The sequence below is a fragment of the Balaenoptera acutorostrata genome, chromosome 16, assembly GCF_949987535.1.
Source record: "Balaenoptera acutorostrata chromosome 16, mBalAcu1.1, whole genome shotgun sequence".
Taxonomy (NCBI): Eukaryota; Metazoa; Chordata; class Mammalia; order Artiodactyla; family Balaenopteridae; genus Balaenoptera; species Balaenoptera acutorostrata.
The window spans coordinates 83,863,891-83,886,104 of NC_080079.1; the positions used below are offsets into that span (position 1 = coordinate 83,863,891).

General features: G+C 42.5%; 1 protein-coding gene across 7 annotated transcripts in view; it reads right to left on the reverse strand.

Moving 5' to 3' along the window:
• Positions 1-22,214, reverse strand: part of RHOBTB1 (Rho related BTB domain containing 1) — a 71,267-nt gene that overhangs the window by 33,250 nt on the left and 15,803 nt on the right. For 4 of the 7 annotated variants that reach the window (XM_057530751.1, XM_057530753.1, XM_057530750.1 and 1 more), the window contains 2 exons: positions 5,766-5,967; positions 5,154-5,257 (listed from right to left, as the gene is read on the reverse strand). The exons of 2 other annotated variants lie outside the window; for them this stretch is intronic. In XM_057530751.1, coding sequence (XP_057386734.1) covers positions 5,154-5,257; positions 5,766-5,957 — 296 coding nt within the window. In that variant the 5' untranslated portion in view covers positions 5,958-5,967. Of the gene's footprint in view, positions 1-5,153; positions 5,258-5,765; positions 5,968-22,214 lie in introns of those variants that run through there. One more of the 7 variants, XM_057530754.1, reaches the window with a different exon arrangement.

Consider the following 22,214-nt stretch of genomic DNA (forward strand, 5'->3'; position numbering starts at 1 on the left):
CAAGCGTTTAGAAAGTGCCACGGGGGCTTCCCTGGTGGCGCAGTGGTTGAGAATCTGCCTGCTAATGCAGGGGACACGGGTTCAAGCCCTGGTCTGGGAAGATCCCACATGCCGCGGAGCGGCTGGGCCCGTGAGCCACAGCTGCTGAGCCTGCGCGTCTGGAGCCTGTGCCCCGCAGCGGGAGGGGCCGCGATAGTGAAAGGCCCGCGCACCGCGATGAAGAGCGGTCCCCGCACCGCGATGAAGAGTGGCCCCCACTTGCCGCAGCTAGGGAAAGCCCTCGCACGAACCGAAGACCCAGCACAGCCAAAAATAAATAAATAAATAAATAAAAATAAATAAATTAATTAAAAAAAAATGTTAAAGAAAGTGCCACGGACGAGAACTACTTCAAAATACTTTATCGAGGCACATTAGTTGTTTCTTGCTTTTTTCCCATGCTATTAACCACAAGTTCAGCCAATCCCAGACAAAGACATAAACACTGGTCACCCACAGTCCTGAATTTTTTAAAGGGCCTCAACCAAGCATTCAAGATGAGATGTATTCATGCTGTATCTGATTACATGTGCCTTCAACGTGAAACTAGAGCTGTCTTATCTAAACGGATACACAGAAACCATGGCTCTGATTGATGTTATCATTTAAAACATGTAGTGTACTTCTCATTGGACGTAAAAACACTTGAGAAAAATCAGTGTGTAAGAGTAATCTATATAATAAGAGTTCCAACTGTACTGAAAATATGCCTAGAAACTCTTTGGTGTAAGGGTAAATACAGTGATTCTGCATGCTTATGTAAAACTGGGGGGAGAAAACATGCCATACAGAGTACCCAAGCATCCCACTCACTCTCAGAAAGTTCGCTTGGTTGTAACATTTTTACTGGAAATGAAAGGACTCATGTTTACTCACTCATGGATGTTCGCTTGGTTGTAACATTTTTACTGGAAATGAAAGGACTCATGTTTACTCACTCATGGATGCATATAGAGAATTAAGTCATTTGCTACGTATTAAAGAACTTAAGAGGAACAATGGAATATTAGTTAGAGCTGGTGATAGATGGTGAACGCTGGTCTTCCATGTCCACACAGAATAGTGTAAGAGTTAGACTGGACTGAGAATAAATGTAAAGTAAGTTGGCCATCAATCATCATCATCAGCCACAAAAGCCTGGGGGGAAGGGAAGAAGCAGGCTTTGGAGCCAGAAATAACTACCAGGAAAAGTTCAGTACCACTCTCTCCTAGCCATCTGACCTTGGCCCCTTTCCGTGCATGCTTGCTCAACTGTGAAATGAGCCTAGTTTACAGGGTCACCACAAGAATGACGTGGCGACAAGATACGTAGAGCCGTGAGCACAGGCCTGGCTCATGCGGAGCCCTGATTAAATTGTAGCTGCTGTTATCACCACCTCCAGCCCCATAGGCTTTATGTGTTTGAAGGTTATGTGACCCCGAGACACAGCAATGGTGAAGCTTTTCAAGGAAAGTGAACAATAAAATGGGTAATTATTTATGTGTGGTGTGACTGTAGGATGGCAGCAGAGGGGCCCAGGTATTCTGTTGAAGGCAGAGCCCATCCTACTTGCCTACATGTTCAGAGCCAGGTACCTAAGTGTATACACTTCCTTCTTTTAATAGTTCTAGGGGAAAACTCTTGAGTGATATCCCTTTAAAAAGAAGCTATTTTGTTTTTCTTGCCAGAAAAGAGCAGCTGATCTCAGTCACGGCTACTATGTACAGTTTTGTTCTTGACATTTTAAAAGATCCAGGAAAGAGCTTCAAAAGTTCATGCGAAAATGGATAGAAAGTAGGTGGTAGGAAGAAGAAAGGCTACTAAAAGTTGGAGTCATTCGCTCCAGACAAAAGAGGGTTTGAAGTATTTCAAATGTGTTAGGTAAGTGTTAGGATGCTAATGCTACTCTGCTACCTTTCATGTCCATCGAACAGAAGGACTCCTATCACTACTTTTTCTCGGATGGATGATCTCCCTTCCTGGAGAAAAGGGGTTGACCAGATGACTCTTTGAGATCTCGTCTCATTCTAAGCCACCACACAAATATGGAAGAGCAAATGGATACCCAGCTCATCAACGTGGGGTGGTAGTTTCAGTTGCACTCTGTTTAATATGAGGTCAAGGTAGCTTGTCACAATGGAAAGAGTGGGAGCCAGGAGTCAGGCAGAGCTGGGTTTGAATCTATTTTTTGAAACTCACTATTGGGCAGGTTATGGTAGTAAAAGAACTCAACTCTCTACTCAACTGCGGCATGGAGATAATCTCTGCCTCCTAGGGTTCCTGGAAGGATTAACTAAACTAGTGTTGGCAAAGCACCTAATATTTTTGATTGACACACTGTAGGGCTTTGATGAATTGGAGCTATTCATCTAGTTGGCTAAAAAAATGGGTTGAATAAATTACCTTTAAATTATAACAAGAGCTTTGACATTCTGGTTGTAGTTATACCACATGAGGAAAATTGCAAATTCAAGTCAGCAGACTGACACCACCCTGGCCCACTCTGCAAACTAGAACGTGCCTATGCCAAAGAAGGTTTGAGGGGGTAACTTGTTAACTAGCTTGGTGCTAAGAAGCCGAGGAAACTGAAGGTGAGGTCTAAGGCATCTTGGTATGAATCTGGTTTCTCTCACTGTCACCATAAGAATCAAATGAATTATTTTAAAAAGGTTCCAAATACATTTCCAAGTCTCAGGAATATATCACATGTCGCTGACTTGTAATTCATACCAAGTATAGTAAAAACATCAGTGAAAAAACAGGTTTGCAAACCAAACTGAATGTCAGAAACTGCAATTATGATTTTTCTCCGTAACGAATGATAGGGAGCTAAAAATGGAAGTTACACAGAAATTAAACAGCTCTCGCATAGCAATGAGATCCAGTGGTTGGAGCCCTATACTGAGTAAAAGAAACTTCTACTACTACCAGACTTTTCCATACAATGTAACTTTTTGGTGCTATAGCAATGCGGTCTGACATATTTAGCGTTTATAGACAGAGGCTGGAATCCGAGACAACAGCCCTGGTTTTTGTTCTTTACCAGTGGTGGGGTCTGTGGCAGGAAGCCTGGAGGCTGCGGAGAATCAGAAAAGACAGAGGAAATGGAAGGCCAGACATGCACATAAAGTGAGGCCCACAGAGAGCTCGGTCAGAAACACAGGAGGGCTTCCTGAGCCCCTCTTTGTTGCTCAGGGAGTCAGACTTGGCTTGGAAAGCGCGTCCTGTTTCCACCAAAGGGGTGGGGGATGGCTACAGTTGACAGAGCCAAACACTACAGACAAGGGAACAGAACACTGCACTTTGAACTGATAGAGTCACATGAGAGACCAGCTTATTTCTGTTGGGAGGGACCAAGCACAGGCATGACATACATCAAGAAGCTGGATGAGGCCCAGTGTAGATGCCTGTCAGTATCAGATCTATGAAGGTCATTGTGCCATGAAATCAACCCTAAGCAGGAACCTCACATGACAATGAAGCAGCCTTTCTGTTACCACAAAACAAGATTTGCGTGGTGGAGCCAAGTTAAAATTCATCATCCCAAATACATAAATTTCAAGTGGCAATAAACCACTGAGCTGTTGAGACAGCATGTAGAAGCTAAACCCAATATCTCAGTAAGCTCATCTTTATTCACCACACCTTTTTAGAAGTTGGGGTACAAACAGTCCTTTGAAATCTATTGTGTTGTGCTTACTTTGCTTTCAGTCATCATTTTATTATGCTTCCTTAAAACCACAGGTATGACAAAATCTGACTGCATGGTACTTTCAAGCAGGTTCACTGATTGTTATTTTTGTGCGTGTGTAATAATGAGACAACAGAAAAAAACCCAAATGGCAACTAAGATAAGAATCAAGAACATCATGGAAAGGGAAAAACAAAAAACAAAAAACCAGGAAACTCAAGAAGAAACATATCTGTAATGCTGGATATTAAGTTCAACAGTTCTCGTTGTTCAAGGGGACATTAAAATCACAGTTTTACTTCTACATGCCTCTTTCTGAGACCCCCTTGAACAAACTGGCCTAAATTGCAGATTCTTTCAGTGTGTGAACGACTTCTCAGGACTAGGGCAAACCCTTTCAGCAGTTTATTCAGTATTTTAGACCACTTGGATAAATGCCAATAGAGGTTCAGAGGCTTAAGAGGGCTACTGGCTTGAAGAAAAGAGAGGTCCTTTCAGAAAAGCTTATCTCAATACAAAGGAGTAACTCGTTTGGAGTATCTAATCCAATCCTGTGAGGTAGCATGATGTTTGATGTTAACAGAGACCTAAATTCTAAACTTAAAAGGAAATGTCTTCATTTACTATTAAGGAGTAAGGAAATCTCCTCCTTATCTGGATTTTGATAGTTATAACAGATTCACTGAGAGGGACTTTAAGACAGCTGGAGTCCCAGAGACTCCTTTGGAGTTATGGTGACAAAGAGAAGTTGCTAAATATTTTACGATACTTTGACCTTGTTCCCACTCATATTAATGTCCCAGATTTATCTTCCCTTTACTGGATTTTTCCTCCTCCTCCTTTTTTTTTTTAAATGAAAAGCAGACATTAATGCTTCAGTTCATTTTGGAAATGTGCCTTTGTGAAGGACTTCAGAGATATTTTTCTTTCTTTTTTAAAAATGACCTTCAAATAAAAATAATAGACCTTTCAGACAACAAAGCCCAAAGCAAGTAACTTCAGACTGCAGTATGGTCACAAAAAGATCAAAGAGACCTTCAGAAGTGGGGTGGCCAAGTGCTAAAAAAACTTAAAACATTCTAAGAGAAGGTAAATTAAATATCATTCAGGAAGACAACAATGAAAGCAGCCCAAGGTTGGAGAGCACAACAGAATCCGCGTCCAGCAAACGTCCAGTTTAACTAGCACTGGTTGTTTTAAATAAAGTACTTCCTGGGAGGAACCAAGTGGCCACGCAGAGCGCTTTTCTTGACATCAGGAAACAGTGCTGTTTTGGGTTGTTCTTTTTGGGTTTTTTTTGTCTTGTCTTTTCTTAGACACAGCGCAGAACCCAACGCATCTCAAGGCCATATTATGTGGTTTTTGTTGATTTACGAAGCAGAGATGGGTTTAGGAAAGGAAATTGTACTGAAGTTGAACTGAACTGCACTAGTCTTGGTTTACCTGCCATAGGCAAAACGCCTGTCTTTGTGATGATCGCCAAAAGTATCCCAAAGCCTGAGAGAAACGCTCACTTCATCAACGACATCCCGGGAACGCTCCAAGACCTGCAGGAGAGAGAGAACCCAGGCCGTCAGTCAGAGGCTCCCCCTCAGAGCCCCCGAGACGCATTGAGTCTTCTCCTTCTATCTAACAGGACTTAGCTAAGTCCTAATTCTGTTCCTGGAACCACGTGCCTCAAAAGCCCTCCCTCAGGATACCATAGCCATACTCCAAGTCGGCCTTCTGCTTTTGTTTTCTCTTGTGACACTAGACAGGTGAGTTTTGTCTCGAACATCCAAGTTAACCCCTTCCCCCGCTTTTTAAAAATCAGACTGGCTGTATTCAATAGCCTGGGGTAAACCGTAATGGAAAAGAATACAAAAGAATGTATACATAGGTATACCTGAATCACTCTGCTGTACAGCAGAAACTAACACAACCTTGTAAAGCAACTAGACTTCAAAAAAAAAAAAATCAAGTAAATAGAAATCCAAAAAAATAAACAAATAAAAATCAGACTGGCAACAGCAATGACGTACCCTTAGGATTCTAAAGAAACGCCATCTGTCTTACCTCCTGGCAGACCCGGTACTGGTCAATGGCCCACACTGTGGGTACGTGAGTGGCCAGCAGCTGGTACTGCGTCAGCGTCGTATTACACGCCCTGGCGCAGATCAAGCGCGTCTTCCCCACGGCGTTGTCTCCCACGACCACGCACTTGATGGTTTCCACGTTGGGTCTTTCGTAGTCCATGTCAGTGTCCATTTATAACACTCTAGAAGAAGAGAGCGGACACCGCATTCAAGACACTGGTGCTTTCCAGAGCAGTCACAGATGGGAGGGGGCCAGGCGGTTTTCCCTTGGTCCAGGCACTTCTTTGGAGGTACCCAGGCAGAAGCCAGAAGTGTGGAAGTTCCTACTAAGCCAAACTGAAACTCAACTTTTCTTTTTATATCTCACACAAGTACAAAAACACCGGATTGTTATTTTGACCCCAAACGGTTGATTCTGGTTAACATGTTATTTTCTCCTTGGTTTTCTCTAAACACAACCTGCCTACTGGAGCTCCGTCCAGGCAAGTCGGGGCTGCTGACACACACTTCTAGCTCACTAGCTACTCATGTTGACCCGCTAAAGAGACGGGGCACCTGCAGGTTTAACCTTACACATTCGGGCATAAGCAGCCTTTGCAATATGAGTGTCCGTTACAATCTTCCAGTGATCCAAGATCTCACTAAAAAGCAATTTCCTATAGGTTCTAAACTATCCTGGTGACTTAGGGGAAAATCCAAAGTGTGAGCAGAAAGGGACTAGTTGACTTTAAAGAAGAGTGAACTGTAAGTGTGAAATTGGATACATTATTATTATTATTATTATTATTTTAATTATTTATTTTGGCTGAGTTGGGTCTTCATTGGTGTGCGCTGGCTTTCTCTAGTTGTGGCGAGTGGGGTTGCTTTTCATTGCAGTGGCTTCTCTTGTTGCGGAGCACAGGCTCTAGGCGTGCGGGCTCAGTAGTTGTGGCGCACGGGCTCTAGAGGACAGGCTCAGTAGTTGTGGCGCACAGGCTTAGCTGCTCCATGGCACATGGGATCTTCCCGGACCAGGGATTGAACCTGTGTCCCCTGCATTGGCAGGCGGATTCTTTTTTTTTTTTTTTTTTAATGATATTCTTGTCTGCTTACATTCTTTTTATGTATGTATGTATGTATGTATGTATGTATGTATGTATGTATGGCTGTGTTGGGTCTTCGTTTCTGTGCGAGGGCTTTCTCTAGTTGTGGCAAGCGGGGGCCACTCTTCATCGCGGTGCGTGGGCCTCTCACTATCGCGGCCTCTCGTTGCCGCGCACAGGCTCCAGACGCGCAGGCTCAGTAATTGTGGCTCACGGGCCGAGTTGCTCCGCGGCATGTGGGATCTTCCCAGACCAGGGCTCGAACCCGCGTTCTCTGCATTGGCAGGCAGATTCTCAACCACTGCGCCACCAGGGAGGCCCGGCAGGCGGATTCTTAACCACTGCGCCACCAGGGAAGTCCCTTGATACGTTATTAAAATTAATTTATACTTATATTCATTCATTAATTTTTATTAATCAAATTCATTAAAAGATATTCTTAAGAGGAGCACTATAAAGAAAGATTTTGAAAAAAATTCCCTTCCTCTCTGTGTTTGCAGAGAAGAAATCTGCAGCATGTGGTAGAGAATGATTTTACCAGAATGAGGAGCTACTTTGGAATCTTCCTGAAACCATCAAAAAAGGTTAAAAGAGCGTCACTGGGTGAGGGGTGAAGAGGCAGAGGAAAGCTGCTGGCAGCTCTGCTTCCCCAAAACAGGAACCCCACAAGTTGCAGAGCGGACTGCTTCCTGGTAGCAGCTGGATGGGCGGTAGCAGCTGGATGGGTGGCCAACCATGCAAGATTCTAAGATTTTAATGTATTATGATTGCTCTTCTGAGGAAGTCTATTGTTATACTGAGAAAACTGTTGGATGGTCATTTTCTTAAAAAGAGTCCATAATGGTCTTAACAGACATGGTAAAAAAAAAAGCTCAGAGTAGGGCCTAATACATAATTGGGAATCAAAACATGTTTAACAAAAATTTTTTTTAAATAAATTTATTTATTTATTTTTGGCTGCGTTGGGTCTTTGTTGCTGCACGCAGGCTTTCTCTAGTTGCAGCGAATGGGGGCTACTCTTCCTTGCGGTGCGCAGGCTTCTCATTGCGGTGGCTTCTCTTGTTGCGGAGCACAGGCTCTAGGCACACGGGCTTCAGTAGCTGTGGCACATGGGGGCTCAGTAGTTGTGGCTCGCGGGTTCTAGAGCGCAGGCTCAGTAGTTGTGGCGCATGGGCTTAGTTGCTCCGCGGCATGTGGGATCTTCCCAGACCAGGGCTCGAACCCGTGTCCCCTGCATTGGCAGGCGGATTGTTAACCACTGTGCCACCAGGGAAGTCCCTCAATACATGTTTAATTCAATTGACTTAAGAAAAATGATAATTTAGATAATATGAGATTAAGGGTATAGAGGGAGAGACAGAAGAAGAATGTTATAGATGAATGCTTTTGCACAGTTAGGACCATCTGAACATGGATAACACCATCACAGGAGGTGTTAAACCCGAGGCTGGAGAACTATCTGGCAGGAATGGAGTGGAGTGATTCAAGGAACAGATGTGTGGTGAGGTTAAGATCTGATCCTACACCCGTGACGAGGCTTAAAATAGATACCTGTCCCCCACCTGGTAAATGCTGATTCTGAAGGTCTTGGGTGGGAAAAGAGTCTTTAAATATCTCCAATTCTGGTGATTAGCCAGGTGTGGTGATTCCAAAAATCGACCTCTTTAAAATCGAGCCTTAAAATTCTATGATTGTATTAGTTCTCGATTTAATAGTATAATGTGGCAAAAGCATTACTTTGGCATTAGATCGGTGGTTCTTAAATTCTAGAACATTTGGCAATGTCTGGAGGCATTTGGCAACGTCTGGAGGCATTTTTGGTTGTCACAGTGGGGTGTGGGGAAGGGCTACTGGCTTCAGGTAGGCAGAGTCCAGACATGCTGCTAAACATACTACAATGTACAGGGCAGCTCCCACAACAAAGAATTATCTGGCCCCAAATACCATAGAGCGAAGTTGGGAAACCCTGCCTTGGATGGACGAGAGTTTGAATCCTGGTCTCCCTGCTTTCTAGTCATTTATTTGGCTTTAGGCAAGCCAGCTGCACTGTCTGAGCCCTAGCTTCCTCATCTGTTAAGTGGGAATATTCGTACCCATCTCCTAATGTGGTCAGGATTAGGTGAACTGATGTTTTCAGTCCCCAGTACCGTACCTGACACACCGATGGCTTCAAAATTATAATCATCATGCTGAAATGAATACTTTTAGATGGCAACAAAAAATTGAGTCAGGTGGAAGACCAGGATTAGATGCAAAAATCATAAACTTAATAATCATAAAGATCTATAAAAAGGATACATTTTAGTAGAGCAATTAAAGGGTAATTCATTGAAAATTGAAGCACATAAATACAAGATGGGGCACAGCTGACCTGATGCAAAGAAGGCAGAGAAAGTTCTGGGTGGGGAGGGGGAGAGAGGAGCTCACAGTTAACTGAAGGATAATAGAGTTGGAAAGGTAGGTTAAAAATATTTTTATGGGGCACTTCTAGATTCTAGAACAAAAGTGGTGGCACAACAAAGGTGTCAGTCTTTGACAAGATTCTGGTGATATTACCACGGGGTAGCCTATGTCAGGAAAAAACAGGTTCCATTTGGAGTCTCACAACTCTGGAACCTGAGGTCTATTATTTTGAATGTCCTAAGTGACATTCAAACTTTATACTTTTGAGTGAATTTTATTTTATTTTTTAGATAGATAAAAGTCAAAGAGAACCAATCCATAAAATTTGGGAGAATGTTTGGATTTAGTAAAATTCAGACATGACACAAAAACCGTAACATTGGTTTTCTCGTTGGCTTGCAAACTTACTCTGATAGCATCCCCCCAAAGAGGAGTCCCCCAAATAATTTGAATAGTGGCAGCTCAGGTGGAATAGCTGTGTAGCTTTTACAGAAGATGACTTTGAGGGGGATAAAAGCCCTTCTGGTTTTATATTAAGGCCATGATTACAAAAATATCATCACTTTACTTATTTATAGACACATCTCATGCACAGTCTTGAAAAGAATTTCTGTATCAAAGGTGAGAATAACATCCGTTGGTCCTCTAATCTCTAGCAATCTGCGCGAAACGGAAGTGACTGCCAAAGGTGCTGAACTTTGTGCAAAGGGGACAGCATATAAGGGAAGTGAAAGGCAGGCAGAATTAAATTCTCATAGCCCGGATCATGCATTCTTCATGGGGCACTTCCAGGAAGAGTTTGCTGGGTTACCAAAATGAGAGGCTCCAAATCTTTCCTTTTGGGTAGAAATTTACTTAGTGGTAGTCTAAAAAGTACTTTAAGAGTATGAAGTCACAGCCAAGGATGTGAACTCATGCTATTCTTGTACTGTAAACCAATTATTCATCTGTTACACATAAACAAATAAACATTATATTATAGTCTAATTATAAAGATATGCAATTGTATCCTCCTTTGCTTGTTATGGGCTCAAATTTATCCATATCTAGCACTCTTATGGTTGAATAAGCGCTTACGACCATCTGGATAATGACTCTGGTTTCTGATTTTTAGTTACCCGGAAAGAGAGTAATAAATATTCCTTTAACACTGTTAATAAATTTCACCACCATAAATCCTGCTGATTTATGAAGATACCCTTTTGCCTTTAGATCCATATCTGAGGAGACAAGGAAGGTATAAAAGGGAAAGAATAGCTAGGCAGAACTGATACTGGTAACCTGATACTGTGGCAGCTCTGTAATCGTCTCACTCAAAACCGACTTGAACTTTATTTCATACTTTCACTGAATCTTCAGGACATGGATGCTGATAGTTAAAATGCTACCTGAAAAATCTACTTGTACACTCTCTGGAAGTCAGAAGTTTATTTAAAAACAAGTAAGTGATAAAAATAAGAAATGAAAGAAGGGAAATAATATCTGATACTGCAGAAATAAAAAAAAAAACCATAAGAGAATACTATGCCAACAAATTGGAGAACCTAGAAGAAACTGACAAGTTTATAGAAACATACAGCTCACCAAAACTGAATCAAGAAGATATAAATAATCTGAACAGACCAACCACTAAAAATGAAATAGAGTCTGTAATAAAAGAAAAAATTCCTTGCAAACAAAAGTCCAGGATGGGATGGCTTCACTGAAGAATTCTACCAAACATATAAAGGAGAACTTATACCAATCCTTCTCAAACTCTTCCAAAAAACTGAAGAGGAGGGAACACTCCCAAAGTCATTCTATGAAGCCACCATCGCCCTGATACCAAAACCAAAGACACTACCAAAAAAATTATAGGCCAATATCCTTGATGAATATAGATGCAAAAATCTTCAACAAAATATTAGCAAATTGAACCCAACCACACATAAAAAGGATCATACACCATGATCAAGTTGGATTCATCCTAGGGTCACAAGGCTGGTTCAACATACGTAAAATCCATGTGATACGGCATATCAACAACAGAAAAGACAAAAACCACATGACCATCTCAACAGATGCAGAAAAAGCATCTGATAAAATTCTACATCCATTCATGATAAAAACTCTCAGCAAAGTGTGTATAGAGGGAACATATCTCAACATAATAAAAGCTATTTATGACAAACCCACAGTCAACATAATACTCAACAGTGAAAAGCTGAAAGCCTTCCCACTAAAATCTGCAACAAGACAAGGATGCCCAGTCTCACCACTTCTATTTAACATAGTATTGGAAGTCCAAGCTACAGCAATCAGAGAAAAAAAAAAAACGAAATGTGTCCAAATTGGAAGGGAAGATGTAAAATTGTCTTTACATGCAGATAACATGGTATTCTATATGAAAACCCTAAAGACTCCACACAAAAACTATTAGAACTGCTAAACGAATTCAGCAAGGCAGCAGGATACAAGATTAACATACAGAAATCTGTTGCATTTCTTTACACTAACAATGAAATATCAGAAAGAGAAAGTAAAAAAAAAAAAAAAAAATCCCTTTTAAAATCATGTCCAAAAAAAAGATACCTAGGAATAAACCTGACCAAGGAGGTGAAAGACTTATATACTGAGAACTATAAAACATTGATAAAAGAAATTGAAGATGACCGAAAGAAATGGAAAGATATTCCATGCTCTTGGATTGGAAGAATTAATATATATATATATTTTTTTTTTAGCTTCATTTTTTTATTGGAGTATAATTGCTTTACAATGTGATGTTAGTTTCTTCTGTACAATGAAATGAATCAGCTATATACATAGCTATATCCCCTCCCTCTTGCACCTCCTTCCCCACCTCCCATCCCACCCATCTAGTTCATCACGGAGCACCAAGCTGAGCTTCCTGCGCTTTATAGCATGTTCCCGCTAGCTATTTTACGCATGGTAGTGTATATATGTCAATCCTAATCTCCCAATTCATCCCACCCTCGCCTTCCCTCCTTGTGTCCACATGTCCGTTCTGTACATCTACGTCTCTATTCCTACCCTGCAAATAGGTTCACCTGTACCATTTTTCTAGATTTCACATGTATGTGTTAATATACGATATTTGTTTTTCTCTTTCTGGCTTACTTCATTCTGTATGACAGACTCTGGGTCCATCCACATCTCTACAAATGACCCAATTTTGTTCCCTTTTACAGATGAGTAATATTTCATTGTGTATATGTATCACATCTTCTTTAGCCATTCACCTGTTGTTGGACATTTAGGTAGTTTCCATGTCCTGGCTCTTGTAAATAGTGCTGCAGTGAACACTGGGGTACATGTGTCCTTTTGAATTATGGTTTTCTCAGAGTATATGCCCAGTAGTGGGATTGCTGGGTCATATGGTAGTTGGCAGAATTAATATTGTTAAAATGGCCATACTACCCAAAGCAGTCTACAAATTTAATGCAATCCATATCAAATTTTTCACAGAAATAGAACAAATAACCCTAAAGTTTATATGGAGTCACAAAAGACCCAGAATTGCCAAAACAATCCTGAGGAAAAAGAACGAAGCTGGAGGCATAACCTTCTCAGAGTTCAGAATCAAAGCAGCATGGTATTGGCACAAAACCAGACATATGGATCAATTGAACAGAATAGAGAGCCCAAAAATAAACCCACACACTTATGCTCAGTTAATCTATGACAATGCAGGCAAGAATATACAATGGAGAAAAGACAGTCTCTTTGGCAAGTGGTGTTGGGAAAGCTGGAGAGCCGCATGTAAATCAATGAAGTTAGAACACTCCCTCACATGGTACACAAAAATAAACTCAAAACGGCTTAAAGACTTAAATATAAGACATGACACCATAAAACTCCTAGAAGAGAACATAGGCAAAACATTCTCTGACATAAATTGTAGCAATGTTTTCTTAGGTCAGTTTCCCAAGGCAAAAGAAATAAAAGCAAAAATAAACAAAAGGGACCTAAACTAACTTAAAAGCTTTTGCACAGCAATGGAAACCATAAACAAAACAGAAAGACAACCTACAGAATGGGAGAAAATATTTGCAAACGATGCAACTGACAAGGGACTAATTTCCAAAATATACAAACAGCTCATACAACTCAATATCAAAAAAAACAAACAACCCAATCAAAAAATGGGCAGAAGACCTAAACAGACATTTCTCTAAAGAAGACATACAGATGGCCAACAGGCACATGAAAAGATGCTCAACATCACTAATTATTAGAAAAATGCAAATCAAAACTATAATGAGGTATCACCTCACACTGGTCAGAGTGGCCATCATCAAAAAGTCTACAAACAATAAATGCTGGAGAAGGTGTGAAGAAAAGGGAACCCTCCTACACTGTTGGTGGGAATGTAAATTGGTGCAGCCACTAGGGAGAGCAGTATGGAGGTTCCTTAAAAAACTGAAAAGAGAGTTACCGTATGATCCAGCAATCCCTATTCTGGGCATATATCTCGAAAAGATGAAAACTGTAATTTGAAAAGATACATGCATCCCAGTGTTCATAGCAGCACTATTTACAATAGCCAAGACATGGGAGCAACCTAAGTGTCTACTAACAGAGGAATGGATAAAGAAGATGTGGTATATATATACACAATGGAATATTACTAAGCCATAAAAAATGAATGAAATAATGCCATTTGCAGCAACATGGATGGACCTAGAGATTATCTTACTAAGTGAAGTCAGAGAAAGACAAATTTCATATGATATCATTTATATGCAGAATCTAAAAAAATGTTACAAATGAACTTATTTACGAAACAGAAACAGACTCACAGACATAGAAAACAAACTTATGGTTACCAAAGGAGAAAGGGAGGGGGAGGGATAAATTAGGAGTTTGGGATTAACAGATACACACTACTGTATATAAAAGAAACAACAAGGTCCTAGTGTATAGCACAGGGAACTATATTCAGTATCTTGTAATAACCTATAATGGAAGAGAATCTGAAAAAGAACATATATGTATGCATAACTGAATCACTGTGCTGTATACTTGAAACTAACACAGCAGTGTAAATCAGCTATACTTCAATTAAAGAAAAAAAAAACTGGTAAGTGAACAAGATATTGGGGAGGTTGGGAAGTGAAGGACTTGGTGAGGTGGTGCAGGGAGGCCACCACTCTGGACACCAGTGCCCTCCACAAGGCTGGCTTAGAACAGCGTGGTCCTGATCTTCTAGCTCTCAGGTTACCCCATCGGCTTGGTTATCCCATATCTGCCCCCGCCATTATTACTGCCATCTACTGGACTTCACGTCACTCCTCCACATCCACCACCAACTCAGTCTTCTTGCTGCGTCCACAGGATGATGCACCCCACACCCAAGCCTCAGAGCTTTTTCGCCTCTTCAGTGCCAGTGACATTCACCACACTGTCCTGGAGCCATTCGTACCTTTTGGCCGTGTGCTGGATATTGCTGTCCTTCAGAAACATTTTACCTCTGAAATCTCCAATTTCAAAATCCTACTCTAAGAGCAAAAAATCCTATCTTTACAGCCTGTGCTGGGTGAAATATGGCCACGGCAGCAACTCCCATCAGGAGATGGAATCTATTTCCCTTCCTCTTGAATGTGAGTGACTTCCTGGCCCAACCCAAAAGAATGTGGTGAATGTGACGCTATGTGAGTTCCGGAATGAAGGCCTCCACAGGCCCTGCAGCTCCACCTTCATGCTACTGGAGCAATGTCAAGGCCGTCATCTGAGGCCCACCCAGCAGAAGATGAGGATTCAGTGAGGAAAACCGAGGCAGTCCGGCCAATGGCCATCACCAAATGCCACATAATGTGAGGCCATCTTGAATCTTCTAGGCCGGTCAACCCTCCAGCTGAAAGTTGTTTTATGAGTGAACCGGCTGAAACCAGCTGAGGAATCACCTAGCCAACCTACAGAATCATAAGAAATAATAAACTGTTGCTTTAAGCCACCAAGTTTCGGGGTGGTTTGTTACACAGCGATAGCTAACTGAAACATACACATTATTCTTTAGGAAAATCTCCAGAACCTCGACTCCTCCATTAAAAAATATATACATTTCCATATCAGATTATAGGCCCCTCTTGGATGATCTTTTCTACCTAGGGTTGATGAATCATGACAACTCTTATCTACACTGTCACCCTCAACTTCTTGTACTGCATCGTGCAGTAGGCAAAATAATGGTCCCTCAAAGATGTCCATGTTCTAATCTCTGGGACCTGTGCATATGTTCTGTTACATGGCATGCGGGAATTAGGTAGCAAATGGGATTGAGGTTGCTAGCCAGCTGACTTTACTATAAAGAGATTATCCCAGGGCTTCCCTGGTGGCGCAGTGGTTGAGAGTCTGCCTGCCAATGCAGGGGACACGGGTTCGAGCCCTGGTCTGGGAGGATCCCACATGCCGCGGAGCGACTGGGCCCATGAGCCACAATTACTGAGCCTGCGCGTCTGGAGCCTGTGCTCCGCAGCAAGAGAGGCCGCGATAGTGAGAGGCCCGCGCACAGCGATGAAGAGTGGTCCCCACTTGCCGCAACTAGAGAAAGCCCTCGCACAGAAACGAAGAACACAGTCATAAATAAATAAATAAATAAATAAATAAATAAAAAAAAAAAAAAAAAAAAAAAAAGAGATTATCCCAGATTATCTGAGTAGGCCCAGTGTAATCACAAGAGTCCTTTACATGTGGAAGAAGGAGGCAGAAGGTCAGAGTCGGAGAGAAATAAAGGAAGACTTTGAAGATAGAGGGAAGGGCCCTAAACCAAGAAATGCAGGTAACCTCTGGGAGCTGGGACAGGTAGGAAAGCAGATTCTCCCCTGGGGCCTCCAGCAGGAACACAGCCTGCCAACACCTTGATTTTTACCCCGGTGAGACCCGTTTCAGACTTCTGACCTCCAGAACTATAAGATAATAAATCTGTTGGTTTAAGACATTTAACTTTGGGTAACTTGTTACAGCAGCAGCAGGAAACTAACACAGCTTGCTTTAGCCACACAAAATGGCTTTCAAAATTCTAAACATTGGGGACTTCCCTGGCGGTCCAGGGATTAAGACTCCGCAGTCCCCATGCAGGGGGCGTGCGTTCCATCCCTGGTCGGGGAGCTAAGATCCCACGTGCTGCACGGCATGGCCAAAAAAAAAAAAAATTCTAAACGCTGTGTGTACCTCCACAATTCTTCATCCGCCTGGTGAATTCTATTCATTCCCTAAAATGTTATTCAGATAATACCTCGCCTAAAAAGCTTTCCTAATTGCCCCACCTCCCCACAGACTAAATTACTTGCTCCTCTGTACCAATAAACGGTTTTAGGAGAAGCAATCGAAAACATAAATACTCTTTCTCTTCCTCTCTCTCACACTCATTTTTTCTTATATTAGCAAATCACTGAATGGTGGTCTGTGACCTTTTAATTTTTTTCCCTGTGGCTGTAACTTCAAAGTGCCCGTCTTGTGCACTGAATGAATCATTAGCTGTTTCTGGGGTACTACTATATACGGAAGTGCTTGGAATATATGAGCATACAATGCCCCTCTTCTATAAAGCTCTGTCATGGGTCCCTAATATACTCGTGGGCAAACCGTGGGCAAAACAGTGATGGAGTCTAACATGACCCTAGCTGCCCTAGGCTCCTTTTCAAAGCATTTTCCTTCCTGTGGTGATTCCCCACACCCACCTTCCATCCTTGAGATGATGGCCTTTGTGCTGCCCTGTTCTTCTCTTAAGAAACAGGTTCTCAGGACGTCTCAGGCACGTTCGCTTCCTCAATCACACGACAGCTAGGTGACCATCAGAGTCTTGTCTCCATAACTGAATAATTCAGAGGCACCGTGGTTTATAAAACTCTAGATGTTCCTGCTTGTTCCAGGCAGGTGCACATTAGGATAGGGCCACTATTTGAATTCAGGTAAGGGTGCAAATCTCTTCTAACACTAGAAATTCCGATATTAGAGAGGGTGAGCAAGGGAAGATTTATCACTTGTCTAAGATGCCTCACTAAGCATCTCCTAGTTCCTCCGCATCACCCCACTCTCGGAATATGCCGCCTCTTACTGTCACTTTTTCTGTATCTTTTGTTATATTTGCTACTGCAGTCAAGACCGGGTGAGCAGTCTGCTTAAAGACAGAAATCTAAGGTCCATAGAGGGGCCTTTGTACTTTAAGCTCCATTCAGCTGTTATTAACAGTTTGAACAGGGCTATTGCACAGCCACTAAACTTTCTTGTCCTTTAGAAAAGCATATACTCTGAACTTTAAGAAATAATTTAACTTGGTCATTAAAGATACTAGTGGAACAAATTTCAGCGTCTCTGAAGAGTTAACTTTGAAAGAAAAACTGAGAATTTTATATTATTGGCAGGAACAAAAGGGAAATGTTAAGAGTTGCATAATAACTATAGCCAACAGCCAAGTTTCAACTGTGCAGATTTCATTATCCTGAGCTCTTAATCACCAGTCCTAGTCAGGCAGGAGCTGCCTTATGCATTATATAAACATCTCAGCTGGAATGGAGAATGGGTCCAGACCTGGGAAAAGAGACAGTCAGGGCTGGGCTGGGCTGGGCTTTCCTAAATCAAAACTTCACCAAAATATATCTTCAGGATAAAACTGCCTTTCATCATTCAAAGCAACAATATTTTTTCAATTGAAAGTTGTGATCAAAACAAAAAAGAGATTAAGTAACAGAAAGAGCACTGCAGAGAAGTCCAGGAATACAGATAATACAGAGACACATTTAGAAACATTCACTCATTCTCAGCAGAGCCCTGTAAAGACCTACACCAGATCACGTTCCTTCATTTTTTAAAACAGTGTCAGTGGGGAAGGTGGGCCAGGATTAGAAATAGACTTCTTCTTCTATCTATCCACTGCCCTTAATAAATGCTGTCTCAGTGAAAAAATAAACAACAAATCGCAAACAGCTTAAAAGGTGCATACAAATTCTAGGGTAGGTTTCAAAACCACCATAAGTAAAGTGTGTGCTACATGCCTACAAACATGCCGTGTAACCTCACCTTTGATGTTGATTATGCCATTATTTCTACTCAAATGCCCTTTCTCGTGCCCCTGGTCCATCCGCTGAAATAGTTCTTAGGACTCTCGGGCTGTCATAGTTAACAGAAATAGAGGCTGCACTTAGTGAGTGCCAGGCCTACGGGTAGACAGCAGCAGACAGGCCAGGGGTGGTGCTGGCCCTCAGGGACCCTCACAGTCAGGTGCGGAGACACCACTAAACCCGGGGACATAACTGTACATTTGATAAGCTCCCTGAGGAAGAACGAAAGGGGTTATGAGAGGACATGATGGGTGGGAGGTCTCCACGAGGAGGCTGCATTTCCCTGCTCTCTGAAGAATGAGAAGGGCCCCGTCACGAGATGCGAACGAAGCAGGTGGGGAAAAGCTCAAGTGTAGGGAGCTGGGGCAAGAGAGGGCTGCAAGGCAGGCAGGGGCCGGCTCATACACGGCCTTTTAGGCCACGGTCAGGAGCTTGGATGTTATTCTCAATGAAGTGAGAAGGCACTGAGGCATTTTCAGCAGAGAAGTAACAGGTTCTGATTTGCTTTTTTTAAAGGATCATTGGTTTCACCGAGACTGCCGTGTGGAGAGCATGTGGGGGGGGATTCTGAGCGCTGGCCCAGGCCCAGCTGGGAAGCTCCTAAGTTCTCCGGGAGGGAAAGGGTGGCGGCTGGGACCAGGGTGGAATCAGCAGAGATGGAGCAAAGCAGACAGATTCAAGTTCATTTTGGAACGAGATGCACTTAGCACATTCTCCCTTTATCCTGTCTCCTAGGGTATTTATCAAATTCTTGTTTTGTAATATTCACAGTTAGGCTTATATGTATCTCATTTCCACCTCATCAAGATTATGCACTTTTGACAACAGAGACTGTTATTCACCTTTAAATCCTCAGATCTTTTCATGGTGCCTTGGCCGTATGTGGCTTGCCGTAAATATCTGTTCAGTTGCATACACAAGCACAGTCACTCCACCTTCCTTAGGAAACCTTCCACCTGGGGCTGGCAGAGACCTGGCACTTGGCTGTCTCTGGTGACTGATCATTAAGCCCATGGCCTCGAAAGCTGCGGCATGTTGCCAAGCCTGCAGAGGAACACGTTGGGGGACATCTGTGTGGCCCATCGTGAGAGCTGTCTCTGACAGATGGCAGTGCACCAGCCATGGCTCCCCCAGCAGGAAGAGCATCAGTAACCATGGGAACCACCACGGACCAAGGTCCAGGCCCCTCCACCAAACGGGAAGGCAGGGGGCAGGGAGGAGCCCCGATATAGGCAGATAAGAGTGGCTTCGGGCTGGATCTGATTTAGAAAAATAAAGGATTGTGGTCTTTCACTGTGCTCTAGTGCCTATAGCCAATTTATGAATGTTGGTAATATTTATGTATAAGGGACGTATAAAGTTCTCATCCACTTTTAGACTTTGACAATCCTAATGCAAGGGATTCCCAACTCTATTCACTGCTTGGCTGAAAAAGAAGAGGAAAAGGGAGGCATGTGTATCCACTACATAGGGAGAAAGATTCATAACTGATATGAACATGAGTCTGGAAGACAGAGTTCAGTCTATGCCTAAAAGAACCACATCACAAAAGGCAATTAGCTGGACTTAAGGCAAGTTAGCCATGAAAGCACAGATGCCTTGGATCCCCCTCTACCCATGTCTCACTAAAATTAACCTTATTCTGTACAGATAGCAGACTCCAAAACAGTACCAGAAACTAAGAATAAGAAGTATCCATTCACCAGAAACTGAAAAGATCTCCGCCCGACTCACTTCCGTGGAGCCAAATGAGAAGGTCACTCTTTTCCACGGGGAAAAGAGTTGGCCTGGAGGGAAGCAGGAGGCTCTTTGCCATAGATGCCTGTGATCTGGAGTGATGCGAGCTGGACCCACTGGGACAGGGTGGAAAGAGGAGATTGTGGAGCCTCTGGAAAGCCATTGTGAAACCGGCAGGCTGCCGTCATTGCCCCTTCCTGAGGCTGGGCCGGGCAGACAGCACCGCGCGTGGGGGAGACTGGTTTTTGCTTCCTTCGGCCGGCTCCACCAGGCTGTTTCAGCTTTGACACTGCAAACAGAAGTGACTGAGCTTGTGATGTTGACGCCAGAGGGAGTGGGCTGAGGGGGTACAAGGCTGGACGTCGGTATATCCTCCGTGGTGACACTCCTCACGTTAGTCCTTACCTCACCCTCCTAAGTTCTCTCAACCCAAACCAGACTGAGTAGCTTTGCTTGTCTGCTGGGGACCGGGTGGGTTCCTGGATCTCTACAGAGCCCTGGCTTGGTCCCTGAAAGCCTAAGGTGATTCCAAGCATTTGGAATGTAAATATACTTCAATCCTTGGCCAGCATAAATCCTTTTTTATATGGATGGACTAAACAGTGACCATTCAACATATGGTCTATTAAAAGCCCGGACACAAAAAAATACATGCACCCCAATGTTCACTGCAGCACTATTTACAATAGCCAGGACATGGAAGCAACCTAAATGTCCATCAGTGGAGGAATGGATAAAGAAGATGTGGTACATATACACAACAGAATACTACTCAGCCATAGAAAAGAATGAAATAATGACATTTCTAGCAACACGGATGGACCTAGAGATTCTCATACTGAATGAAGTAAGTCAAACAGAGAAAGACAAATATCATATGATATTGCTTATATGTGGAATCTAAAAAAATGGTACAAATGAACCTATTTACAAAACAGAAATAGAGTCACAGATGTAGAAAATAAACTTATGGTTACCAAAGGGGAAAGTGGGGGGAAGGATAAATTGGGGGATTGGGATTGACATATACACACTACTATATACAAAATAGATAACTAATGAGAACCTACTGTATAGCACAGGGAACTCTACTCAGTACTCTGTAAGGACCTATATGGGAAAAGAATCTAAAAAAGAGTGGAGGGACTTCCCTGGTGGCGCAGTGGTTAAGAATCTGCCTGCCAATGCAGGGGACACGGGTTCGATCCCTGGTCCGGGAAGATCCCACATGCCACGGAGCAGCTAAGCCCGTGTGCCACAACTTCTGAGCCTGCGCTCTAGAGCCCGCGAGCCACAGCTACTGAGCCCACATGCTGCAACTACTGAAGCCCGTGCGCCTAGAGCCTGTGCTCCGCAACAAGAGAAGTCACTGCAATGAGAAGCCCGGGCACTGCAAATAGAGAAAGCCTGCACACAGCAAAGAAGACCCAATGCAGCCAAAAAAAAAAAAAAAAAAAAAAGAGTGGATATATGTATGTGGATAACTGATTCACTTTTCTATACAGCAGAAACTAATACAACATTGTAAATCAACTATACTCCAATTAAAATTAATTAAAAAAAGAAAAGTACAAGCAATTAGCTAAAGACATAGAGAAAATTCTTCTACTGAAGTAGATATGCTCTAAGAAACATAAGAAAAAAAATCCTATCCATGTACTTGATCACGCAAAAGAAGATAATGCAGGTATACTAACAGCAGATGAGGCTGTAAGTAGGCAACAGAACATGGTAAGTAAAGGCCATGTATAAATGGAATATGAGTCAGCCAAATTCAAAACCATACTGGCAACAGTCAATAGCAGCCTTGAAAATTTAGCAAAATGAATTCGTGAGGTAGAGGCCAAACATGAGGAACTCTAAATATAGAAGGCAGGCCATCTGAAAATGATGTAACGGAAGATATCAGGTAAGAGGCTAACTGTTGAAAAGCAATCCCATAGATAGTAGGGCTCTTGAAGAAATAAGGTTGCAAAATGTGATTTAATAGAACAAATTTTTCCCAGTACTAATAGGAGGATGTTGTGGGGAGAAAAAGAAGGAGAAGAAGATAAGAAGACTCCAAAGCTATACATTTTTCAGCAAAAAATAATTGTATAATAATCCTGTAAGTATCTTAGCAAAACATCTTCTAAAACTAATGGC